At 41.7% G+C, this 18,041-nt stretch overlaps 1 protein-coding gene across 1 annotated transcript; it reads left to right on the forward strand.

Annotated features, from left to right (window-relative positions):
- The first annotated feature begins 3,305 nt into the window (after positions 1-3,305).
- On the forward strand, positions 3,306-17,517 carry LOC132149715 (uncharacterized). Its single transcript, XM_059559125.1, has 7 exons — positions 3,306-3,661; positions 3,780-4,106; positions 4,209-4,517; positions 4,633-4,677; positions 8,680-8,681; positions 17,133-17,211; positions 17,300-17,517. The coding sequence occupies exons 1-7, from the start codon at positions 3,601-3,603 to the stop codon at positions 17,353-17,355; spliced, it is 879 nt and encodes a 292-aa protein (XP_059415108.1). The 5' UTR covers positions 3,306-3,600; the 3' UTR covers positions 17,356-17,517.
- The last annotated feature ends 524 nt before the right edge of the window (positions 17,518-18,041 follow it).

Here is an 18,041-nt window from a genome sequence, read left to right on the forward strand (position 1 = left end):
ATTTTATTGCCTCTGGTTCATTATTTGATTCCCTCAACACATCTCATCAGAATCATCCCAAAGGTAATTCTCATGGTCATTCTGGAGTCAGTAATTCTTTTAGTTTCAAGCCATTTTCAGTTTCAGAAGTGCATAAAGCCCTCACACTTTTAGACATTAGAAAATCGGCTGGTCCTGATAACTTGGAGCCTTATTTTCTACAGTTAGCATCTGATTTTATTGCACCGCCTTTGACTTATCTTTTTAATCTTTCTCTGGACACGAATGAAATTCCACTTATATGGAAATCCGCATTTGTTTTTCCTCTGTTAAAAGGAGGCGACCCGACTGATTTAAATAACTATGGACCCATCTCGAAATTGTCTGTCCTGACCAAGGTTATGGAAACTCTGGTGAACGAACAATTGAAAGAGTTTCTAACTATCAACAATATTCTGTCTAATTTTCAATCAGGTTTTCATAAAAAACACAGCACAACTACAGCAGCCCTAAAAGTAGTAAATGATTTTATTGACTTTAGAGCACTTACTCATCACTGTTCTTTGTATGATGGGGTTGGTTGGTCTGCATTGTCCACCCGTAGACTTAATCATTGGTACATTTTTATCTACAAGGCAATTCTTGGTCTGCTTCCCCCATACCTCCAATCTTACATCGAAAAGAAAAATACAGGAAGATATTGTCTACGTTCTGAGGACTTATTATTATTATCTGTCCCTCAAGTCCGGACCGAACTGGGAAAAGGGGCGTTCAAGTATGCGGCTCCCTGCACTTGGAATCAGCTGCAAGATGTCCTGAATCTTAAGGAGCCAGTTTCATTGGCTGATTTTAAATTACTTTTAAATAACATGGAAGCTACACAAACTGGCTGTAGATGTTATGACCGACTCAGTTATGACGGACGATCCTTGCTTGCAATAATATGTGAAATTCTGATTTCTTACGACTTTATAATTATTTATTACTTGTATAAATTGTTATATGTTGATGTTATATGTTATATGTTTTTATGTCTGTAACCTTGTTAATTGTGCTGCTGCCTGTCTTGGCCAGGACGCTCTTGGAAAAGAGATTTTTAATCTCAATGAGTTTTATTCTGGTTAAATAAAGGTAATATATATATATAGTAATATAAAACTCACTTGTGCACTTGTATATGCAGATGTGAGAGAGCAGAGCTGGGGGCGGGGCTTTGGTGTGAACGAAGACATTTTATTGGTCGATGCCCAACCAATGAACAACGCCAGCCTTCGTGACTTGCCAAGAAAGACATTTGTGTTTTATGCATATCTATCAGTTATTTGTAAAACACTGTAAACTATTTTCACTGAATATAGCTTTTACAGGATTTTAAGACACTAGATTCATCTTGTCATTCAGGTATATCCTATTAGAGTTGCAACATAACTCTGTTTTTATTATTACTTTTATGTTTTGTAAAAATAATTTAAACTTCTTCATTGGGTTAAATTCCTAATTTGCTTGTCAGTAGTGATTTTTAAATGCAACATTAAAAAGAAAATCGATATAAGCTTTTATAAAAATCTTATAAAAATCGAGTGTTTGATAATGTCCAATGTACATTAAAAAGCAAAACCTAAAAATAAGCAATTATTAATACTAATACTGTTAATAATTAATAAGTAATACTGTTTTGAGCAGCTAGAGTAGAGCTAAATACATGTATTTATTAAACTTCAATAAGGCCATCTAGTGGTTAAACAATGGTATTACATATGAATATTACCTTTCTGGCCTCCAAATACCTCTAATTTGCCTCTTTGCACTGGTATAAATATATATATATATATATATTTTAATCCATTTTCATGGATCATAAAGTCGTGGCCTAACGGTTAGAGAGTCGGACTCCCAATTGAAAGGTTGTGAGTTCGAGTCCCGGGCCGGCAGGAATTGTGGGTGGGGGGAGTGCATGTACAGTTCTCTCTCCACCTTCAATACCACGACTGAGGAGCCCTTGAGCAAGGCATCGAACCCCAAAACTGCTCCCCGGGCGCCGCAGCATAAATGATGAACACTGCTCTGGGTGTGTGCTCACAGTGTGTGTGTGTGTGTGTGTTCGTTCGTTCACTGCTCTGTGTGTGTGCACTTCGGATGGGTTAAATGCAGAGCACGAATTCTGAGTATGGGTCACCATAGTTGGCTGAATGTCACGTCACTTTCTAATTGTTGCACATATTATTTATTACCACAATCTCTTCAGATTATCTAAACAGGACTGAGCTAACATGTAGTGCAGGTATTTTATTGGTTAAAAGTTACATTTAAGGTGTTTGATCACATTTGACTGTTTAGGAGGAGTATGAGAACATAATGCTGTTTCATTCCCCAGAATAAGATGCTATTGTAAAGCATAGTAAGCGTAGTTATACATGCACAATCATTGCATATTATGTGTTTATAATTTGACGTTGTGCAGCGAAACTGAAGTGAAGTACAAAAGTAAATATGTCGTAAACACTTGTGTGTCATTTTCTTCTTCAACTTCCAGTTCAAAACACAGGTGTTTTTATCATCGTCTGTGTGTGCAAATGGAAAGATTCAGCTTTTCACGTCAGAGCTGTGAGTGTAAATTCCAACTTATAAATACAAATGTTATTATGACAAGTTCTCACATTCAGATTGTTACGGCTAGATTGTTAATCTAGGGGTTTACACAATACGAAATGCAGACAACGATCGATCCCAAAGCGAGGCAACCCGAGGCCAACCGGAGATGATGTCAACTCTCCGTGCCTCCCTCATCGCATGAAACCACGATATTTATCTCCACATCCTAATGGGAGTCAGGTGTCCTGTATGTCTGCGGCCGCCTGCAACACAAGGAAAAAACAAAACCAAATACCAAGAAAGTAACACACCCATACCCATAACAAGATCAACAAGCTCTCGAGTTTAGCTACTGTTTTACCTTAAAAACTCTGCTCATATTTTCTGCATAATGATGAATTAAAAAGTTAACGACCAAACAGATGTTTATAATTATTATTATTATTGCTGTTGCAGATCAAATATAACTTTAATAATATTATTTATTCGCACGCATCCATCATGTCTCATTCAGACTGAAGGAAGGAACTCATTGATAGTGAATATCTATTAATTATCAGAGCAGTTTAATTATTAATAACTCAATGACTTTGTTTCTAAAATGTAACACCATGAAGAGGAACTGCTGAAAGAAAGAAGTGAAACAACAGGAATGCAGATTGTGTTCAGATGTGTTCAGAGTCAGTGTGGTTAACAATACACAGTTCTCACGCTGAAGAACGTTTCACAACCATCATCATCATCTCAGAGTCTTGTGTTTCCACAGGTCAGAGCTTATGGTTAGAGTAGAAAAGTAAGGATAAGGATCATAGGATAAGTAAAATACTTCTTCAATATTTACAGATAAATGTGAAGCAGCGCTTCATTATAACTACCATTGTGTCACTAAATACAGCTCTATTAGAATAGGACTCAGTCTGTAGATCAGAGGAAGTGAACAAACACAGGAAGAGCTGGGACTGTTTAAATAAAGAGTTGAGATCATATACTGAAGAGAAAGACTGAGAGACAGACTGAGAGACAGAGAAAATGTCTGATAATAATCATCTGTGTCTGCTGGGACTGATCTTTCTCTCTTCACTTCTCACAGGTGAACACACTTCTACACGCTCTTTAAACTCCTGTCAAAGAGTTCAGTCTACATCTGCATACAATAACGTTTCATTTATTAATATATAACATAATGATCAGATGTTCTTGTGTTTCAGGTGTCAGTGGAGTGGATGAGGCTCGTGTGTTCATCAGTTCTGGTGAAGATGTCCGTCTGTCCTGTAATAATGCTCTTCATGACTGTACATCAACTACATGGATCTATAACACATTCAGTCATTCAGCAGCAGTTGAACTGATTGCTTTAGGGAGAAAGAGGAAAGACACAGAGAGTCATGAGAGACTGAGTCTGGGGTCTGACTGCTCTCTGAACATCAGGAACATCTCAACAGAAGATCATGGATCTTACATCTGCCAACAATGGACTGCTGTGGGTGGAGAACGACTAAGACCTGATGCTCATGTTTATCTGCATGTTCTTCATGGTAATTTATGATTATGTGGTCAGTTTAAAAAGGGTAAATTCTTGATTTAATCTCTCATGATGATTGAAGAGTGTGTGATGTGTGTGTTATTCTGTGTTTCAGTCTCATCCTCACAGACTGAGATCAGTGCAGATCTCTCTGTGACTCTCTTCTGTCAGCTGTATTCATATCCTCGAGTCTCTTGTGATGATTCGGTCGATTCTGAGAGAATTGATCTGTTCTGGGTGAATCAGGCTGGTGTTAAACTGAATATATCAGACTCCAGATATCAGATATCATCCTCATCAGATCACTGTATCATCTCTCTGAATACAACACTCCTGAATGAAGATCACAACAGAGAGTGGAGATGTGAAGTTACTCACAGAGATCAAGTCAAGAGCTCAGTCACATACACTGTCAAGAGTTCAGGTGAGAAAACATCTCATCAATCAGTCTCTGTTAGATGTGCTAACATAATACTAATACAGTTGTCATAATCTAGAGTTGTCATAATCTAATCTGAACTAATATTGATCCTTCACAGCTGAAGCTGGTTCAACAACAGCAGTGAACACACTCACAACTAAAGGTACATCATCACTGTCTTCATCACACCAGTGCTTTACAGCGGCTCTCAGATACTGTTTTCTTCTTAAATCAGTCTCTAGATATAATGAAGTCCTCTCTGAAGATATCAAGAGATGGAGTACAGGGAATCACTAACTGTTCTCTATCAGTTTGAGAAACCGTTTATTTGCTGGTTTACTCTGAGCTCAAAAGAGTGTGAGACATTAACAAACTGATGCTGTCAGACAATTTGATTTAGTGTCTACAGTGAGATTGTGTCAGGAGCTGACTAACAAAATACTACAGTAAGAGTAAAGAAGATTGTGTTCATAGTCAAAGAGCAAACACACTACAGCATTTTTAAATGTTTCCAGAAATGTACCTTTGTATATCTGCTAAATTCTGCTGATCTTTACATTACCGTTTTTGGTCCCACTTTATATTGTTCCTAATACCTGTGTACTTACATAGTAACTAGATGTTTACATATTATGTAACCAAAGTGTAAGTACACATTGGTGCATAGTATCTACAGCTCTAATGTTTGTGTAACTACACACATGTAATAAGCCAATGAATGGTAAGTGTAAGTATGTAATAAGCCAACACACATGTAATTAGCCAATGAATGGTAAGTGTTTTGCCTTGTTTTCTCATCAGACTAGTGTGTGATCGTCATTGCTAGGAAAGTTTTTGGTTTAAATTGTGTGTGTCTTACCCTGGTTAATACGTGCTGAAAGTGGCGCTTGGTTTTGCGTTTGCCTATCGCGGGACTGGCTGGTTTCGATCTGCTAAATAGTGAGGCGTGGCCAAAGCCAGTGAAAGTACTTAATTAGCTGTTTAGAAAGCACTTGTCAGAAGAAACAGTCGAGCTACAGAGAAGGACAGCAGCTTGTGAGTGTTTTGCCTTGTTTTCTCATCAGACTAGTGTGTGATCGTCATTGCTAGGAAAGTTTTTGGTTTAAATTGTGTGTGTCTTACCCTGGTTAATACGTACTGACAGTGGCGCTTGGTTTTGCGTTTGCCTATCGCGGGACTGCCTGGTTTCGATCTGCTAAATAGTGAGGCGTGGCCAGCTGACTTCAATCACAGGTAATCAGGCGAATACAAAAGCGCTAAGTTTCACGGCGGCAGCGGTCGCGGCAGCCCTCGTGTGAGCCCTCCTCGTGTGAAGATGGACGAGTGTAAAGACAATCGACTCTACCTGCGCGACTCCACCGAGCAAGGACACCGACTGGGCACTTGAGTATTGCTTTTCTCCTCTTTCGTTACTTTTTGTATACCTTGTTCTCAAATATCTTACACTTGTAGTCACTATGTGCTTTCAGATCTCTACTATCACTACTAACACTCGGAGAGCACGCTATGTACGTCACAGGAAGGCCTGTCTGACAAACCTACGGCCTGTCCCTCTGACCTCTACTACTACGCTCTCTATTCCAGTTGGTCTCTGGAACTGCCAGTCTGCAGTTAACAAAGCAGACTTCATTTCTTCTCTTGCTACTCATTCCGGTCTCAACCTCATGGCACTGACAGAGACTTGGATCAAATCTGAAGACACTGCCAGCCCTGCAGCCCTCTCCACTAATTTCACTTGTTCCCACACTCCTCGTACCACTGGGAGGGGTGGAGGGACAGGTCTCCTTATATCAAAAGAATGGAAATTTGATCTTCAGCCATCACCTACAGGTACTGGTTCATTTGAATCACATGCCATTACTGTAACCCACCCTGTTAAAATCCACTTTGTGGTCATTTATCGTCCCCCAGGTCAATTGGGAAACTTCTTGGAGGAGTTGGATGTGCTGCTATCAAACTTTCCTGAAGATGGTACTCCTCTGGTACTGCTTGGTGACTTCAACATCCACCTAGATAAACCCCAGGCTGCTGACTTCAAAACTCTGCTCGCCTCATTTGATCTCAAGCTAGTGTCTACTACAGCGACTCACAAATCAGGCAACCAACTGGACCTCATCTACACGCGCTGTTGCTCTGTGGACAACTCTTCAGTTGCTCCACTGCACACCTCAGACCACTTCCTCATTACTGCTAACCTAGCACTTACTCCTGAAGTGCCTCACACTCCAACGCAGGTCACCTTTCGACGGAACCTACGCTCACTCTCTCCATCTCTCCTATCTTCTGTGGTTTCATCCTCGCTTCCTGCACTCTCTCAGTTCTCTGCTCTGGACACGAACAGCGCTACGGACACTCTTTGCTCCACTTTAACATCTTGCTTGGACAACTTTTGCCCACTGTTATCTAGACCAGCACGCACTGCCCCATCTGCCCCCTGGCTGTCTGAGGTTCTCCGTGAACATCGCTCTAAACTCAGGGCTGCAGAGAGGAAATGGCAGAAATCAAGAAACTCTACAGACCTCAGTGTGTATCAGTCTCTCCTCTCTTCCTTCTCTGCAAATGTCTTCACGGCTAAAACATCCTACTACCACAACAAAATTAACAGCTGTTGTGACGCTCGGACACTCTTCAAGACTTTCTCTTCTCTTCTTAATCCGCCGCCACCACCTCCTCCATCGACTCTTACAGCGGACGACTTTGCAGTTTTCTTCACAAATAAGACGAGATCCATCAGCGGCCAATTCTCCACACCGCAGACTGAGGAAAACTTCACAATGACCGATGCACACTCTTTCTCCCCCTTCTCCCCACTCTCAGAGATGGATGTCTCTGAACTTCTCCTGTCCAATCATCCTACTACTTGTCCACTTGATCCGATCCCCACTCACCTCCTTCAAGCGATCTCTTCTTCAGTCATACCTTCGCTTACTCACGTTATCAACTCCTCTCTTCACTCTGGAACATTTCCCTCAGCATTCAAGCAGGCTCGGGTAAGCCCACTGCTCAAGAAACCATCTCTAAATCCAGCGCTTCTTGAAAACTACAGACCGGTATCCCTTCTTCCATTCATTGCAAAGACACTTGAGCGAGCGGTGTTCAACCAGTTTTCTATGTTCCTTGTACAGAACAACCTCCTGGACAGCAACCAATCTGGCTTCAAAAGTGGCCACTCAACTGAGACTGCTCTGCTCTCGGTTACTGAAGCCCTGCGACTAGCAAGAGCAGCTTCAAAATCCTCGGTACTCATCTTACTGGACCTTTCTGCTGCTTTTGACACTGTTAATCACCAGATTCTCCTGTACACCCTCAGAAAGATGGGCATCTCTGGAACAGTACTCCTGTGGGTTAAGTCCTACCTCTCTGACAGATCCTTCAGTGTGTCTTGGAGGGGTGATGTTTCAAAGTCACACCACCTTGCTCCTGGGGTTCCTCAAGGCTCAGTACTTGGACCACTTCTCTTCTCAATCTACATGACATCATTAGGATCTGTTATTCAGAAGCATGGCTTTTCTTATCACTGCTACGCTGATGACACCCAACTCTATCTCTCATTCCAACCAGATGACCCGACGGTAGCTGCTCGCATTTCAGCGTGTCTGAGTGACATCTCTAGCTGGATGAATGACCATCACCTTCAGCTTAACCTTACGAAGACAGAACTCCTGGTGATTCCAGTTAACCCATTGCTTCATCACAACTTCTCTATACAGCTGGGCTCATCAACCATTACTTCTTCGAGGACAGCTAGAAACCTAGGAGTTGTGATGGATCATCAGTTAAGCTTCACAGACCACATTGCTACAACTACCCGGTCCTGCAGGTTTGCCTTATACAACATTAGGAAGATTAGACCCTTCCTGTCAGAGCAAGCAACCCAACTTCTTGTCCAAGCTCTTGTTCTCTCCAGACTGGACTATTGTAATGCTCTCCTGGTGGGCCTTCCTGCATGTACTGTCAAGCCTCTGTAATTGAGCCAGAATGCAGCAGCGAGGGTTGTCTTCAATGAGCCAAAAAAAGCTCACGTTACTCCGCTCCTCATCAGGTTACACTGGCTACCATTAGCTGCTCGCATCAAATTCAAGGTACTGATGCTAGCCTACAAGACGACCACTGGCACGGCACCAACTTACCTAAACTCATTGGTTAAATCTTATGTGCCCTCCAGAAGTTTGCGCTCTGCAAGTGATCGACGCTTTGTGGTACCATCCCAAAGAAGTTCAAAATCACTCTCAAGGACCTTTTCCTGGACTGTGCCCAGCTGGTGGAATGACCTCCCAATCTCAATTCGTACAGCTGAGTCTTTACTCATTTTCAAGAAACAGCTAAAGACTCATCTTTTTCGCCTGCACTTACCCAACTAACACTAGCACTTTTCCTTTTCTTGTCTTTTTATTAAAAAAAAAAAAAAAAAAAAAAACCTACCTATGCGTTCTATACTAGACTAACTGAAACTTGTCATGGCACTTGTACACTGTTGTTGTTTTCTTGTTGACCTGACTGCTTCTATTGTTCTCATTTGTAAGTCGCTTTGGATAAAAGCGTCTGCTAAATGATTAAATGTAAATGTAAATGTAAGTACAAATGTGTAACAGGACATTGGTAACAAAATATTTTGGTAATGAAAGTACAAATGTTTAATGAAAGTGTTATACTTTATATTAGATTCATCATGTAATTACTCTGATGTTACACAGCAGCGGCCAGCAAGTTAGGCTTTACATAGAAATTGTGGTCGGTGTCCAAAATGTTACACTTTTTATTAAGTGGACAGTTCCTGGGGAGTTACTATTTGAGTACACTGGTATCACAGTGGTACACCAATTCCAACTCAAAATCCAACTCCTACCACTTTACATATCCCCAAACCTACCCATCTCCTCCCCCTGGATCCTACTTCACCCCTAAACCTACCCATCTCCTCCACCTGGATCCTACTACACCCCTAAACCTTCCCATCTCCTCCCCCTGGATCCTACTTCACCCCTAAACCTACCCATCTCCACCCCCTGGATCCTACTTCACCCCTAAACCTACCCATCTCCTCCCCCTGGATCCTACTTCACCCCTAAACCTACCCATCTCCTCCCCCTGGATCCTACTTCACCCCTAAACCTACCCATCTCCTCCCCCTGGATCCTACTTCACCCCTAAACCTACCCATCTCCTCCCCCTGGATCCTACTTCACCCCTAAACCTACCCATCTCCTCCCCCTGGATCCTACTTCACCCCTAAACCTACCCTTCTCCTCTCCCTGGATCCTACTTCACCCCTAAACCTACCCATCTCCTCCCCCTGGATCCTACTTCACCCCTAAACCTACCCATGTAAGCACACGTTGGTACATAGTATCTACAGCTGTAATATTTCTGTAACTACACATATGTAACAACCCTCAGGATGGTTTGTGTAAGTACAAATGTGTAATAGGACATATTTAACTACATGTTATAACAACAATTTGTATAAGAGTAATTGGAACCCCTAAGGATCCTCCCCCTGATCCTCCCCCAATTCCAACTCAAAATCCAACTCCTACCACTTTACATATCCCCAAACCTACCCATCTCCTCCCCCTGGATCCTACTTCACCCCTAAACCTACCCATCTCCTCCCCCTGGATCCTACTTCACCCCTAAACCTACCCATCTCCTCCCCCTGGATCCTACTTCACCCCTAAACCTACCCATCTCCTCCCCCTGGATCCTACTTCACCCCTAAACCTACCCATCTCCTCCACCTGGATCCTACTTCACCCCTAAACCTACCCATCTCCTCCCCCTGGATCCTACTTCACCCCTAAACCTACCCTTCTCCTCCCCCTGGATCCTACTTCACCCCTAAACCTACCCATCTCCTCCCCCTGGATCCTACTTCACCCCTAAACCTACCCATCTCCTCCCCCTGGATCCTACTTCACCCCTAAACCTACCCATCTCCTCCCCCTGGATCCTACTTCACCCCTAAACCTACCCATCTCCTCCACCTGGATCCTACTTCACCCCTAAACCTTCCCATATCCTCCCCCTGGATCCTACTTCACCCCTAAACCTATCCATCTCCACCCCCTGGATCCTACTTCACCCCTAAACCTACCCATCTCCTCCCCCTGGATCCTACTTCACCCCTAAACCTACCCATCTCCTCCCCCTGGATCCTACTTCACCCCTAAACCTACCCATCTCCTCCCCCTGGATCCTACTTCACCCCTAAACCTACCCATCTCCTCCCCCTGGATCCTACTTCACCCCTAAACCTACCCATCTCCTCCCCCTGGATCCTACTTCACCCCTAAACCTACCCATCTCCTCCCCCTGGACCCTACTTCACCCCTAAACCTACCCATCTCCTCCCCCTGGATCCTACTTCACCCCTAAACCTACCCATCTCCTCCCCCTGGATCCTACTTCACCCCTAAACCTACCCATCTCCTCCCCCTGGATCCTACTTCACCCCTAAACCTTCCCATCTCCTCCCCCTGGATCGTACTTCACCCCTAAACCTACCCATCTCCTCCCCCTGGATCCTACTTCACCCCTAAACCTACCCATCTCCTCCCCCTGGATCCTACTTCACCCCTAAACCTACCCATCTCCACCCCTGGATCAAATGGTTCCAATTACTCTTATACAAATTGTTGTTATAACATGTAGTTAAATATGTCCTATTACACATTTGTACTTACACAAACCATCCTGAGGGTTGTTACATATGTGTAGTTACAGAAATATTACAGCTGTAGATACTATGTACCAACGTGTGCTTACACTGTGGTTACATACACATTTAGTTACTATGTAAATACATGGGTATAAGGGACACTTAATACAAAGTGGGACCAAACACACTCTTGCATCCTGAAAAAGCAAGCACTTCTTTCAAAACTATTCTAACTCTTCTACTCTCTTTGCCTTCTTTTAAAGAAACACTGCACTTAAAAGTATAAAACTGACATGATTAAGAAATATACTTATATATGGTTAAATGTTCAAAGATGGTCAAACATTAACATTTCTCTCCTCTAAATAGTGCTGATATAGTGACCAGTAACTCCAGTTTGGTCAGGCTAGTCTGTGTGGAAACTTTTAAACTGTGTTTCAACGAAGCAGGTGTTAGTTTCTGCTTTTATCTTCACTAATGTGCTCACAGTTTTGATTTATTTAATGTATTATCTGAATCAAATTGATTTCAGAGGACTGTTAGAAACTGTAAGTTGTTTGGTTGATGTATTTAAAACTGGGATTAAATTCATTTTATTAAACCGGCTGAACATATTACTCTGTTAACTGTAAAGATCAAGTTTAATGGTGTGCAGCAGAAGAAAAGAGGAAGTGACATCTGAATGTGTGAGAGTTCACATCATCATCATCATCATCATCATGTCTAATCTGGGTTCAGTGAATATCTCTGCTCTACTGAGTCCCACACACAGCACAAACATGTTTCCAAACCTCAACAGTGAGCTCTCCGCTCTGAAAACACTACTCACTACTGTCTCAATATTGTAAAAACAAATATTATTTATAATAAATCATCAAATTCTAAACCTTTGTAATTCTCAATAAGATCTTCATCTGACAGAAATAAAGTCAGTCTGGTCAGTAATGAGTGAAGCTGGTGAAGCTGTCTGTGGAGATGTTTAATCAGATCTTGAGATTTTTAATGTCTATTATTTTCAGTTGATTTCAGATAATGTTATATCTGGAAGTCAAGTTAAACAAATTATATTTTCCTTATATATAAGGAAGAAGCCCCTTTTTGTCAGAAATGTTTTGTCAACCCCCAATAATCACCTGCACCTGACTTACATCAAGCATAATGCCAATCACTGGAGTACTGATCACCTGCACCTGCACCCAGTAATCACTCACCAGGTTAAAGACACCTCAAACTCAGTACTCCGGTGTCCAGTCTACCATTCACTACCCTTTACTGGTGGCCAACCATGCATTCCTAACCTGTTCTTTCTGTGCCCTTGGATCACCCAAGATTCCCTGTTGATGTTTCCCCCATTTAACCCTCCAGAGCTCTGGGATTGATTTCATTCATGCTCATCATATCATTGTCAGTCCTCTCACTTGTAAATAAACCGTTTACTTGCACTAAACCCTCTGCCTCCATAGTGGATCATGACAGAGGACCAGAACAAATGCCTGCTCACAGCAGTCACCCCAGAATGCACTGTTTCTGTTTCAGCTCTGGTGGACTTGGGCTCCTTGGGCAACTTCATCTCACAAAGCCTCCTAAGCTGCCTCCAATTGCCGCTCTTTCGGCATGACCAGGAGCTCCGAGTTGAAACAATCCAAGGAAAGCCGTTAGGACGTAGGCGGGTTAAGTTTCAGGCACCCCCGTAAATTCTCAAGGTTCTCCTCTTTCATTAAGAGGAGATGCACTTTTTTGTACTGAAGGGATCCACGGTATCATCCATATCATCCTGGGACACCCGTGGCTCACATTACAGGCCATGAGTCTGTGCCATCGACCTGCTGCTTGATGCTAAACTCATTTAAGGGTGGAGTATATCCACTGTCCATCCCGGAGTGCAAGTCTATAAAGGATTACATCAAGGAGGCCCTCAACCAAGGAATCATCCAAACATCCAGCTCACCGGCTGCTTCCAGCTTCTTCTTTGTAGGCAAGAATGATGGGGGCTTAAGGCCTCGCAATCTACAATATATCTGTGAAGCCCTTAGACTGAATCCCCGGCAAACTTGTTGGGCCCTGTTCTTCAACAGATTTAATTTCACAATCACTTACCGCCCTGGAACCCGCAAGTGCAAAGCAATCCCATCTGGGCTCAGTTCACAGTATACTGGGCTCTGGACATCCAGGCAGGACCCTCGCGCTACTCCAAGATCGATACTGGTGGCCCGGTATGTCCAGGGATGTCATCAGGTACGTCCGCAGTTGCTCAGTCTGTGCCATGTCTTCCACTCCACGTCAGCTCCCGGCAGGCAAATTGGTATCCCTTCCTGTTCCTCGAAGACCTGGATCCCATCTGGGAATTGACTTGGTCACTGACTTGCCCAACTCTGAAGGTAACGTATGCATCTTGATTGATGTGGATAGATTCTCAAAAGCCTGCAAATGAATCCCTACCAGGATTAACAACTGCCCTCGAAACTGCCGAACATCTCTACAATCATGTCTTCCACATCTTTGGTCTTTCAGAAGATTTTGTGTCAGACCAGGATCCACAATTAACCCTCTGGAGTCTAAGGGTATTTTTGGGGCCTGGAGAAGTTTTGTCATGTCCTGACATTTGTGCTTTTTTCAGTTTCTTATAAATATCTAAATGGGTAAAGTCTAATCTCACTGTAATCAGCACAAACTGGGCTATAATAATATGTGAAATTATTGTACGTACATGATTGTGTTTTTGAGAAAAAAAATGTTATGCGTGGTTAGTGAAAAACTAAAAATGTTAAAACACTTGAATAAGGCCATAAAACACATAAAGAACAATGGTTCCTGGGATTTTTGAGAACTGCAGCTTGTAGCCTAGAATTTTCTGTCTAAATTATGTGAAAATCATCTTGTTTACTCACTTACAGAAAACAATATATTGATTTAAATTTTCTAAGACACTTTTTGTTGGTAAAAGTCATATGCGAGTAGGCGTCAACTATCATGAATATCATTGTGATTTACACCTGAGAAGACAAAGGCCTACATAATGAGCTGCATAATGAGCTGCATAATGAGCCTCTCAGTCATCTGTGCCACTGACAGGGAGGAGTTACAAGAAAGAATGTGAGGACAAAATAAAAGGATATAATTTTATGTTTGTAGTTTATTTAGAATATATTTAATTATCCCACAACATAATTTAATATCCAGTTAGGGGAGCAGTTAAACAGTTTATCAGGAACAATCAAAGCTGACTTTCAAACAAATTTTTTGCACCATTACTCAAGTCACAAAATCCTTCAGAAATCCTTTTAACAATCTTATTTTCTACAACAACAAAAAAAAGTATTGTTATTATCATTATTATTATTATTATTATTATTAATGTTAAAAAGAGCTGAGAATATTTTTTCAGGTTTTTTTGGGGGGATAAATTAAAAGAACACCATTTTTTGTTACATTTGTTACAGTTACATTTATTTGTTACATTTATATTATTTACATTAAGCTTTTGAATGGTATATATTGTATATTGTTATTGAAACTTCATAATGTTTCACTTGATTATACATTTAGTCAGGAATTATAGTTTGGAAAAAGTCTGGAAAAAGTCTAACTAGTAAAATGTTTACACGTTGTGTGAAAACTAGTACAAGTATATAAATAAATAAAAAGAGACTTACTCATGTTTATGATCTCTGCTGAATCAAGTGCTTCATTCTTTTTTCTGAGGAAATCCATTTCTCAAATCCTCAACCACATGACATCTTTTTGGGGTGAATTATGTCTTATTCCTCTCATCGCGAAGCAAACAGTAAAATAAAAGAACTTGAAGAACAGTCTCGCTGCTTTTTCTTCTGTTATGGGCGTATTCAAGCCGCGCGCTTCAGTTTGAATCTGAATAGCGCGTTCAGCGCGGGGGCGTGGTCACATTAGATATAATGAAGGGAGACTTGAAAAACGGACATCGCGTTGTTTTCATATGGATTACTTTATCACAGAATATCGGTTTTCGGCAGCACTTATTTAGTTTAAAAGTAAACATGTCAAGCTTTCTATAGATATCTCTCTCATGTCTCTTCGTTGAGTATTCACTGAGTTACAGTTCATTTTAATGACGTGTTTGTAAATGAAGATCAGATAAATGCTCTTATCTGTACGATTAAAACTGAAAGTGTAATTTAAGTTCTTTTCGGGGTTATCAGGAGAAAATGACTCATAACGCGTATCCGCGTTAATCGACTCCAGAGGGTTAATATCCTGGGTATGGAAGGCCTTCCAACTCCTAGAATTTATGGTCAACTTATCTTCTGGGTACCATCCGCAGACTAACGGCCAGACTGAGCGGAAGATCCAAGAACTCGGACGGTACCTCCTGGCATACTGCCGAGATGACCAGCACAGATGGAACCGTTTCTTCCCTGGAATAAGTATGCACAGAACTCACTTAAGGGAAACCAGCCTCGCACCTTTTTAGTGCATGGTCAACCCCCTTTGTTCCCTTGGACAGGTGAAACTTTGGACGTTCCAGCTTTGGACTACTGGTTTAGAGAGAGCGAGAGAGTGTTCTCCGCTCACATCCACCTTCTGTGCACCATACGGAGACACAAGGCCTTTACTGATGTTCGACGTGCTGCCACTCCAGTTTACCATCCAGGGGATAATGTCTGGTTGTCAACAAGGGATCTGCATCTCCGTCAGCAATGCAGGAAGCTAAGTCCCCGCCACATTGGCCCGTTCACGGTCGAGAGGCAGATCAATGAGGTCACCTATAGGCTCCAATTACCATCCCAGGTACCGCATTCCCCCTTCATTCCACATATCACTCCTAAAACCCTTCTCTCCCTCCACTGCAGATGCCCCGGACCTCAGAAACCCTCCCCTCTGGAAATCCTGGAACAGCCATCCATCTAACAGGTGAAGGAAATCCTTAACTCGTGGCAACAGGGTGCCCAGTCGAATTCCTTGTGGACTGGGATGGGTACAGACCAGAGGAAAGTTCCTGGGTGGCCAGGGATGACATTCTAGACCCCATGCTTCTTGAAGTGTTTCATCGACATCCTGATTGTCCCGCACCCAGAGGCCGTGGTCACCCTCATCGATGCATCAGGGTGTCAGGAGCCACCCCTGGAGGAGGTGGTAATGTCAGGAACTCTCCATCACAGCCACCCCAATTATCACCGTTCCCAATAACTGGAGTACTGATCAACTGCACCCAGTAATCACTCACCAGGATAAAGGCATCTCAAACTCGGTACTCTGGTGTCCGGTCTACAGTTCACTACCTGCACTGGTGGGCGACCATGCACTCCTAACCTGTTCTTTCTGTGCCCTTAGATCACCCAAGATTCCCTGTTGATGTTTCCCCCATTTAACCCTCCAGAGCTCTGGGATTAATTCCATTCATGCTCATCATATCATTGTCACTCATCTTAAACTGCTTTGTAGAATCTATCAGTCATATGTGTGTGAGAGAGAAATGGGTGTTACATTTTGCTGTCAAAAAAAAAAAAACCTTGTTCCTCAACTCTGGGGAAAAAAAACGTATGAACATCTCAGTATAAATTACTTTTCAAGGCTCTGGCGTTGTTGCAGCTCCAGAGCGTCCAGATTTTCATTGAGACGTGATTCTCGATCATTTGAGGAGTCTTGGAGTACGAGCAGAAGAAAAGTGTCTTGTTGTCTCTTCTAGGAGTGCATATAGTTCACACAAGTCTGGCACATATTTATCATGTTTGTGATGCGTATTAAGATGTTTTGTTTCTATGTTCATTATTTTTGAACTGAACTAACAGACATGATCACAGCTCTGGAAGAAACTGAAGTCTGTAGTTCTGCTGGATCGTTATTCAGGGGTACCACAGTTCATTAATGCTGAAACATTCAATCTGAAGAACTGATCATCATTTTGTTTCTTTTGATTTCATTCACAAAGTCTTGATTCTGTTCATCTGTCCATCTTTCCTATAGAGATTGTGAATATTGTACAGATTTTGATAATTCTTAAGACTGCAGTGTTTGCTGCTCCTACTGTGATTCTTCTTCAGATCATCTGTGACAGAAGAGCTGGTGAGTTTTTCAGATGATTCACATTGATCTGCAACAATCTTCACTCATGAGAGCTCAGTTAATGATTTTGTGTTGAATTATTTTGCAGGGAGGAAGGACTCGCAGCAGCCAGAGGAAATAGAGATTAATACAATAATAGAATAAAATACTCTACAAACAACAGGCCAGATTACAGCAAGATTTATCTTCAGCTCTATTAATTTAATTCATATTTGCATACAGTTTTGAAGGATATGTTCCATTGTTCCATACTGTACTGAATACATAAATATAATATTAAATCCCTACTTATGAAAATTATATGAATGATTTCTTTCCACCTACATCATGCTGAAACATGTTTTTATGTCAGACATGCACAAATATACATTCACAATGTGTTCTTTAAATATTTGCTGAATACTTATTTGTGTCTTTTTTTACAGTTTAAAAGTGTCAAAGGAGGGTTTTTACATATTTCTTGGCTGAATAACTTTAGCTGTAATAAGCTTTTTTACTGCAAGCTATTAGATGAGAGAGGATCCAGGGTCAAGTCAAGTCACCTTTATTTATATAGCGCTTTAAACAAAATACATTGTGTCAAAGCAGCTGAACAGCATTCATTAGGAAAACAGTGTGTCAATAATGCAAAATGACAGTTAAAGGAATAAGTGGGTCGGAACATCGTTAGGATGGCCGCATAGAGAGAGAGCTCCCGGTTGAACCAGCAAAATTAGAGAAATCCCCCCATACAAGCCAAATAAATAATTTAATAAAAAACGTAGACAAGGGGGTAAGAGCTATAACACCACTTAGAGCAATAAAAATCGTCCGAAGACAATATTAGCAGC

Source organism: Carassius carassius, chromosome 9, assembly GCF_963082965.1.
Source record: "Carassius carassius chromosome 9, fCarCar2.1, whole genome shotgun sequence".
Classification (NCBI taxonomy): Eukaryota; Metazoa; Chordata; class Actinopteri; order Cypriniformes; family Cyprinidae; genus Carassius; species Carassius carassius.